This window comes from Acomys russatus, chromosome 27, assembly GCF_903995435.1.
Source record: "Acomys russatus chromosome 27, mAcoRus1.1, whole genome shotgun sequence".
NCBI classification, from domain to species: Eukaryota; Metazoa; Chordata; class Mammalia; order Rodentia; family Muridae; genus Acomys; species Acomys russatus.
Genome location: NC_067163.1, coordinates 18,122,459 through 18,131,989, shown reverse-complemented (window position 1 = coordinate 18,131,989; position 9,531 = coordinate 18,122,459). Strand labels below are relative to the sequence as shown.

General features: G+C 49.3%; 1 protein-coding gene across 3 annotated transcripts in view; it reads right to left on the bottom strand.

The window, feature by feature from the left end:
- The window catches only part of Eif4ebp1 (eukaryotic translation initiation factor 4E binding protein 1), a 29,352-nt gene that overhangs the window by 7,144 nt on the left and 12,677 nt on the right, over positions 1–9,531 (bottom strand). Inside the window, exon 3 of one of the 3 annotated variants that reach the window (XM_051169599.1) lies at positions 7,646–8,232. The exons of the other annotated variants lie outside the window; for them this stretch is intronic. Coding sequence (XP_051025556.1) covers positions 8,201–8,232 — 32 coding nt within the window. The 3' untranslated portion in view covers positions 7,646–8,200. Of the gene's footprint in view, positions 1–7,645; positions 8,233–9,531 lie in introns of those variants that run through there. 3 annotated transcript variants of the gene reach the window in all.

The following is a 9,531-nucleotide window of genomic DNA, read 5'->3' as shown; positions in this document are numbered from 1 at the left end:
GGACATGCTACACTTAAGTTAAATCCCTGAAGGCAGAGGTTTCTATTCTGCGGCCCTCCCCCCCCCCCCCATGGCAGCACACACAGCGACGATTCAGCAGCGACTAGTGCACATGGATCAAAGGCTCTACACTGGCCTGGGACTCAGGGGAAAGGTGACAACCTCACTGGACAAAGGTATGCTTACTACTAAAAAACAAGAATTACAGAGCAGCAGAGCTCTGGCCCACTCCCATGGAGCTTATCCTCAGCCCGACTTCTCAGCTGAAAAATGACAGTAAGGCTTGTCTCTGCTTACCTGGTATGATAATCAATTAGATGCTTAAAGGAAAGTACATATAAGCACTGAACATAGAAGTAACTGTGTTATCATTTCAAGTTGAAAACAGTTGAGACAGGGACCAGCCTGGGGCGTAGGGTAAATGTGGCTTTTATTTTCCTCTCATGGAACAGAAGTGAAGGGTAGCTTCCCAGATGCCCCAACCTATGGAAAGGGTAGGTGTGCTCCAGAAGTCGAGGGCTACAGTTGCCAGAAGGACGTTCTGACGGGCTCCTCTTGTCCACTTCCCCCTGGCGCTTGGGGCAGGGTGTGGGCAAGAGTCTGTCCCCTGGAGTCGCAGCTCAGCATCACCAGAGCGCACAAGGAGGTATCTGCTGGTGTTCACAGAACAGACAGCAGAGCAAGCGCCTGAGTTGAGGAGGAATGGGATTGGGTGGCCGGCCCACGCCCAATGTCGCCTGGATAAGGCCCTGCCTGCTGTGGCTCTCTTCCAGGGCCTCGTGGGGTCCAGAAAGCATCACTCCGTTCCTTGGCTGGTCCCTTAAATGGTCCATCTCAAAACTGTGATCTTCACCTGTGGGAAGATACAAGACCAGAGGCCAGTAAGCAAGTGGCAAATGGGGAACCCTCCAACCACTAGCGGTCGGAAGGAAACTTCATTATTGTTATCTCTCGTAGGGCTAGTGGAGGCATACGATGCTACCAAAGAGCGAAAGAGAAGCTGAATGGTGCTAGGAGAGCCAGGCTTCTTCGCTTCGGGTTAACGGAGGTGGACAGTGCTGACGTTCTGTAAAATTCGAGTGGTTTAATTGGGCCAAGGACTTGGAGCGTTGTTTCTTTGTGTCCGTAAGGAGAGGGGGTAAACTACAACATCCCCCCAAAAAAAAAACAACAACAAACAACAAAAAAAAAAACCTACAACATCCTCCACCCCCCTCACACCCCCACACCCTCCCCCCCCTACTAAATCCTATATATATGAGGCTATAGGCCAATTTTTGGGGTGAGGGGTACATGGGAAACTGGACAGGGTAGGTGTGTGCCGGCAAGGGTAAATGGACAGTCTTCAGTTTAACAGTGACAATTCAGGTATAGCCCTAACTTCATTGATGCTGTCGGTTTTTGGTGAGGTAAAAAGGTAAAGGGCTAGAGAGATGGCTCAGAGATTGAGCGCACTGGCTTGCTCTTCCAAGGTCCGAGTTCACATTCCCAGCAACACATGGTGGCTCACAACAATCTGGTGTCCTCCTCTGGTGTAGGCACACCTGCAGGTAGAAACATTGTATACTAATAAATAACATCTTAAAAAAAAAAAAAAAAGGTAAAGGGAAGCCACGTGTCACATTGAATGTCTGCAACCCGTCCTGTTGCCTTCCTATGCCACCCCCTCCATCCCAGTCCAAGCAGGATAAATATTGTCTGTTTGGGCTGCTGGGTTCTCAGGGTAATTAGGAAGCCCACCCTACAGTGTCAGTGGTTTGTGAAGCAGATCTCTGGCTGAGGCCTGGTCACTTGCCTTCAAAGTGGAGAGAGTCAGAGGTGGTCTCCCATGACGAGGGGGGTGTGAAAAGCTTGTTGACACACTGTCCACAGAGGCGAGACTCAAACTCCATGCCACAAAGAGCACGTTTCCGAACGCAATGTGGCGGCCAGGTGGCCTGCTTTGATTAGGAGGTGAGGAAACCAGGAAAGGACCTAGCTAAAATGTAAAAGCTCGATGCCAATAGGAGGCACTGCCTGACTGTCTCCGTTTTTAAAAGGCCAGAGTAACCTCGCCTGGAGATACCTAGGTTTACTTTTCTCTTTGCTGCAGACATGCAATTTCCTGAGGGCGGCACATATGAGAGTCTGTTTCGAAGAAGAAGGAGGAGGAGGAGGGAAGAGGAAGAGGGGTGGAGAGAAGAAGAAGAAGAAGAAGAAGAGAAGAAGAAGAAGAAGAAAGAAGAAGAAGAAGAAGAAGAAGAAAGAAGAAGAAGAAGAAGAAGAAGAAAACAGATATGAGACCACGATTATAATCACGATCCAGCGCAAATCTTAACCGTCTATAAGGCAAGAAAGGTGTTTTAACCATTGGGATCTCCATTGCTCTAGAACGCACTCTTCTTCTCTCTGATTTGAGCGTGAAGTGGCCTAGGAAAATGTTTAAAAACACTCCAGTTAGGAAGAACATGCATAAACTCTATGCCCTGTTTGCATGGAGGAATCGTTGACTAGGGCTGGGCTGAGAGGCCGGCCAATAGAAGCAGTTTGGCAACAGACAGAGTCCAGCTTGGTCCATGAGGAAACGAGATCATGACAAGCTTGTCCCAGCCCCAAGGGTGACTAGCAGGTCCCACATTCTGAAGCACCTCCCGCTCCTTCCCGCAGTAGGGTCCAGCTGCATATTAATAGAGAGCTCGCGGAGTCCTTAGGTCTTTTTGTTATATTTAATTTATTCAGATTACAACTAAATTGTTATCCCATCGCTTGTATCTTCCCGTCCCTCCCGCTTTCACCCTATTCCCCTCCCCTAGGTCTAAAACCGAGGGGAACCCTCGCCCCCCCAATATGGTCATAGGCTATCAAGTCTCATCTTGGTAGCCTGCTTATTCTTTCTTTGAGTGCCACCAGGCCTCCCAACCAAGGGGAGGTGGTCAAATATGGAGCACCAGAGTTCATTTCAGATTCAGTCCCCGCTCTCCACATAACTGTCCAAGAGATTGGGAATAGATGTGAGGACATCCTACCTGGGACTCTAGGTAAGAGAAATATAGAAGATGGGGAAATAGAAGGGCCCAGAGGGTCCTAGAAACCTACAAGAAGAACATCTTGAGGGGTGGATCGAGGCCCAGGGGGTCTGCTCAAACTATTGCACTAACCAAGGACAATAACAGTAGTAAACATCGAACCCCTACTCTGATCTATCTACCCAATGGACAGGACATTCTCCACAGTCTTAGGTCTTTAATATACACAGCACCTTCACTTTTCACTAAATGGACTCCAAATGAAATGCCTTATCTGAGAAATGCCTGTATTTCCTTACATTAATCCGGAGTTGGAGGAACATAAAATACTTGAAAACACAGCTTTTGAAACGCACTGCGGCCAATCGGAATGTTGGAAAGGAATTTGCCTCCACCTCCACTATTCTGCCAACCACATTCCAGTCAATGTCCTGTACTGTGTAAAAATTGAAGGACCCTGGCCTTCGTGGTGTCATTTATTTATTTTTGTTGTTGTTGTTGGTTTTATTATATCTTGAGCCAAGCATACATTTGAACTTCTGACCCGTTTCCACCTCCAGCCATGCACCAGCACACCCAATGCGATGCTGGGGACAGAACCTAGGCAAGCACTCTGCCAGCTAAGATTACACGCACACACACACACACACACACACACACACACACACACACACACACGGGTAGGGGAATGATGACTTGATCTCAGAAGTGATTCTCTCCTCCTCATATGCACTGACCTCCTGCAGACGGGTGAGTTAATTATCCAGAGATCTCTACTGCCTTGCCTGGGGCACTGGCTCCTCCTACAACAAAACGGGCTTGTGGCGGACATCTTTAATCACAGCACTCAGGAGGAAAGCAGATCTCTGTGAGTTCGAGGCCAGCCTGGTCTACAAAGTGAGTCCAAGACAGCCAAGACTACACAGAGAAACCCTGTCTCAAAAAAACAAACAAACAAACAACAAAAGAGCCTGTGTCATCTAGGGGAGTGAGGAAATTTGGCTTTGCTAAACTTTGGCCGTATCTGCAGGAGGGCCAGGTTTGACTTCCTAGAGAGAATGCACAAAAGGACTCATACACAGCATTAACCCCTAATGGTACTCTGACCCCACGAAGGGCTTCACACACAATAGCCATTCAATACTCAGCGACCTCCAGTCCTTGCTACTCCCAGTTCAAACCCAATCCCTCCTAAACACCAGTCTCAACTTTGTTCTGACAACCCACCAACTGCTGCCTGCTAACACTTCAGAGGCCGAACTGCCCAAGCTTCATCTTGACTCACAGTATGACAGAAAGGGCCTGAGCTTTGAAGTGAAACCGACAGGAACTGGAATCCTAATACTGATATCCATTAGCCTAGGCCACATATAACACAAGAATAAAAACATTACCCACCAACTTCCCGAAGTTTCAGATGTACCCAGGTCATTCTGTTATGGCCTTTTCTGTTGTTCCAGCAAATGAATCCATTGTTGTCTAAAGTTACAGCTGCTACCGCACATGCTAGCTCCATTTTATGTCCACGGGCACACTAGCTTCCTTCCAGGTCCACCTTTGCTGGTTGGTGGTTTGGATGCTAATGGCCCCCACAGGCTCATATGTTTGAATGCTTAGTCATCAGAGAGTGGCACTACTTGAGAAGGATTAGGAGGTGTGGCCTTATTGGAACAGGTGTGGTTTTGTTGGAGGGTTTCATACCCCACCTCCAGGTTCTCCCAGCATCCCTCAGTCCCTACCTAGTACAGAGCATGGCTGGCATACCCCACTCTCTATGCTGAACTTTCCAGCCCAGGGGTTGGGCTTCCTCTCAGCCAGAGGCTCTTCACTCTAAAACCAGGACATTTTGGTTCCCTCCCGCCCACCCCACCCCCCAACATGGGCTTGATCTTTCTTCCTCTCCCCACTTCTCTGTCTCCCTGCCTGCATGGTGACTTCCCTGGCTCCCATTCCTTAGGACTGGTGAACCTGCCCAAGAGCTGCCCCCAATAAAACTGCCTTTAGACTTCAATTTGGCAGAGAAAACCTATCAGGAGTGTGTCACTGCGGGTGGACTTTGAGGACCTAAGCGCTCCCTCTCGCACTCCTTTCTACCACGCCCCCCACCCCTCACCCCCTCCTCCCCCTGCCGCTCTGCACTAGGCTCCAGCACCATGCCTCCCATGCTGGCTGCCATAATAGACCAAGCTTCTGAAACTGGAAGCGAGCCCCAACTAAATCCTTCCTCTATAGGAATTGCCATACTCATGTCTCCTCAGCGACAGTGACTAAGACACTAACACGTCCCTCTCCAGTCCCCATGTCCTTGTTCTACTTACCTGGTCACATTTCTGTGTGTGCACTTAAACACACTTCCTCGGACGAGCTATTCCTCAGGTGTCTGTTTAGGTTCTCAGGGATGAACACACTGGATGGAGGCTGCAGTTACCTGCAGTCCACTTGCTGGACCTCACCCTGCCTGAGGACACTGTTCAGGTGACAAGACAGACTTCCTCGTTGGCCTTGTCTTTGCCCCTTTCCTCCAGGTGCCTAAATGTCAACACTGAAAGGTACCAGGAGGAAGGTAATACTAGCTGGGATGTCTGGCAACCTGGAGACAAGAGGGCCAGCAGCCCTTAGAAGTTAAAGAGTTACCAGTTGAGGTCTGTACACTGCACTCAGGCTAACTACATGCATGCCCCCAAGACCATTTTTGCCATCCTTGCTATTCACTGTGCAACTGCTATGTGTTTCCTCTGTGCATTCACGTGTGTGCACATTTGTGTATGTGCACATGGCACACGGAAGCCAGAGTGTCTAGTGTCACCCACAAGCACTCTCGCTTTTTTTTTAAAAAAAAAGACAGGATCAGTCACCGAACCTGGAGCATGCCAACTGAGGTCAGCTGGCCAGCCAGCAAGCTCTTCTCTGCCACCCAGTCACTGAGATCAGTGTGCTGCAGATGGAGTACCATCACTCCAGCCTCAAACCCTCCCAAGACATCTTGCTTCTGGCACCTATATCAAATGCCAGCAAGACTCCCTTTCCTACCCAGCCCGTTCTCTACTCACCGCCTGGTTGAGCCTCTTCACTCAAGAAGGTAAAGCCTCTATCACCTCCAACATTTACCCCAGCAAACTTGTTCCGAGATCCTTAACCTCAGTGCCCTTTAATTCACCAAACAGGTCCAGCCTCCAGGCCCTGGATACTCACCTGTAACGCTTGGTGACATCTCCTCTCCATTAAGTTTCGCAAGCTGGCAACACACACACCACACCATAAAGCCTCTTTGTAGTTCCGGTTTGTGGCACCTATCTGCAGTTGCCAGCTAGTTCTTCAAACACAAACAGTGGTTTTAGTCACAACGGAGGGTGGGCACGCCAGACGGATGGGTTTCTTAAGAGGGCATCGCCACCAACATTAAGATTCCAGCACACAAGGATGTCCAGATGAACAAAGCAGGCTCATCTCCCCACAGCTGTCTTTCCTGGAGAACAGGGGCTGGGTTGCAGAGCTTTGCCAACAGGCAGCACCCAGCAACAATTAATGCTGGTGAGGCTTAAGAATATAGTTCTCGCTGAGGCAGGCTGCTAACTTCTGCCCATTTTTATGGCTCCTGGTGTTCCAGGGGAGTATACATGGACCTTGAGAAAATGGCAACTGCTCTGGAACGCATAGACTGGTGAGTGAGACTTCTGGTGAGATGTCAGGGCGATTTGATGCTTTTATTGGGAAGCTAACAGAGAGGGGGTACTGACTTGACCTCTCATTTAACCAAGATGAGGTTTCCCCTGTTGCTTTTGTTCTGGTAATAGCCCCTCAGTGGCCTCATACTTCCACACACGGGAGGAGGCTATGCTGTTATGTGTGCAGTCAACACAGCAAAGTCCTGTGTGTCCTTTCATATACCACCACATGGATCCCAGCTTCCTTTGGGAGGGGCTGCAAATCAGCTATAGAAAAGGCAAGCAAAAGATATGGCCATGGATGCCTGCTGCTCCCCAAATGGCAAGCTAACAAACATGATGATCCCGAACCTATAAGGGGGCACATTAGCCACTACTTCCTGGTCCAGGACACCCAGGCCTCAAAATGTCCTGTAGTGAAAGACACCTGCCTGCCACGCCCCTTCTCAGCCTAAGCATCAAGACTCATAAAAAACAGCTCTTCTTTAAGCAATTGCTAAGGCATCTTCACATGCAGAAGTGCCTGCTGTGTTCATATAAGGATCACTGACATCCTACCCTTACTCATCTGGCTCCCTGAGACCGTATGACCTTTGTAACACTCCTATTCCCAGCTGCATCATTTCCCTCCAAGCTTCCCCCACATGCCACCCCTCATGGACCACTGATAGCCCATCCTATACAATCTGCTTCATGCTACCTTTTTTAATGGGTACATGCTACACTTAAGTAAAATCCCTGAAGGCAGAGGTTATCTATTCTGCGCCCCTCCCCCCCCCCCATGGCAGCACACACAGAGACGATCAGCAGAGACTAGCTGCACATGGATCAAAGGCTCTACACTGGCCTGGACTCAGGGGAAAGGTGACCACCTCACTGGACAAAGGTAATGCTTACTACTAAAAAACAAGAATTACAGAGCAGCAGAGCTCTGGCCCACTCCCATGGAGCTTATCCTCAGCCCGACTTCTCAGCTGAAAAATGACAGTAAGGCTTGCTCTGCTTACCTGGTATGATAATCACATGAGATGACGTAAAGGAAAGTACACTATAAGCACTGAACAGAGAGTAACTGTGTTATCATTTCAAGTTGAAAACAGTTGAGACAGGGCCCAGCCTGGGGCGTAGGGTAAATGTGGCTTTTATTTCCTCTCAGGGAAAGAAGTGAAGGGTAGCTTTCCCAGATGCCCCAACCTATGGAAAGGGTAGGTGTGCTCCAGAAGTCGAGGCTACAGTTGCCAGAAGACCGTTCTGACGGGCTCCTCTGTGTCCACTTCCTGGCGCTTGAGGCAGGGTGTGGGCAAGAGTCTGTCCCCTGGAGTAGCAGCTCAGCATCACCAGAGGCACAAGGAGGTATCTGCTGGTGTTCACAGAACAGAAGGCAGAGCAAGCGCCCTGAGTGAGGAGGAATGGGATTGGGTGGCCGGCCCACGCCCAATGTCTGCCTGGTATAAGGCCTGCCTGCTGTGGCTCTCCTTCCAAGGGCCTCGTGGGGTCCAGAAAGCATCACTCCGTCCTATGGCTGGTCCCTTAAATGTCCATCTCAAACTGTGACTCTTCACCTGTGGAGATACAAGACCAGAGAGCCAGTAAGCAAGTGGCAAATGGGAACCCTCCAAACCTAGAGGCTAGGAAGGAAACTTCATTATTGTTATTCTCGTAGGGCTAGTGGAGGCATAGATGCTACCAAAGAGAAAAGAGACAAGCTGACTGGGCTAGGAGAGCAGGCTTCTGTATTAACGGAGGTGACAGTGCTGAACGTTCTGTAAATTCGAGTTTTAATATGTGGGCCAAGGATTGGAGCTTTGTTTCTTGTGTCCAGTTAAGGAGAGTTAAAACTACACATCCCCCCCCAAAAAAACAACAACAACAACAAAAAAAAAAACCTACACATCCCATACACCACCTCCTCACACCCCACACCCTCCCCCCCCTACTAATCCTAATACTATATGAGGCTACTAGGCCACTGTTTGGGGTGAGAGGGTACCATGAGAAACTAGGACAGGGTAGGTGTGCCGGCAAGGGTAAATGACAGTCTTCAGTTAACAGTGACAATTTCAGGTATAGCCTAACTTCATTGAGCTGTCAGGTTTGGTGTGAGGTAAAAAGGTAAAGGGCTAGAGAGGTGGCTCAGAGATTGAGCGCACTGGCTGCTCTTCCAAAGGTCCTGAGTTCAATTCCCAGCAACCACATGGTGGCTCACAACAATCTGGTGTCCTCCTCTAGTGTGCAGGCACACATGCAGGTAGAACATTGTATACATAATAAATAAATCTTTAAAAAAAAAAAAAAAAGGTAAAGGTGAGAGCCACTTGTCACATTGCTGTCTGCACCCAGTCATGTCTGCCTTCCTATTGCCACCCACCTCCATCCCAGTCCAAGCAGGATAAATATTGTCTGTCTTGGGCTGCTGGGTTCTCAGGGTAATTAGGAAGCCCACCCTACAGTGTCAGTGGGTGTGAGCAGATCTCTGGCTGAGCCTGGTGCACTTGCCTTCAAAGTGGAGAGAGTCAGAGGTGGTCCTCCCATGACAGAGGGTGGGTGGAAACGCTTGTGCAACACTGTCCCACAGAGGAGAGCTCAAACTCCCTGCCACAAGAGCACGTTCAGACCGCACATGTGGCTGCCAGGGTGGCTGCTTTGATTAGGAGGATGAGGAACCAGGAAGGACCTAGCTATAAATGTAAAAGCTTCGATGACAATAGGAGGCACTGTCTGCCTGTCTCCGTTAAAAGGCCAGTAACCTGCCTGGAGATACCTAGGTTTACTTTTTATCTTTGCTGCAGACATGCAATTTCCTAGCAGGGAGGCACACCATGTCTTTGATCAGTTGTCTCCTCAGCACCACGAATATCAAA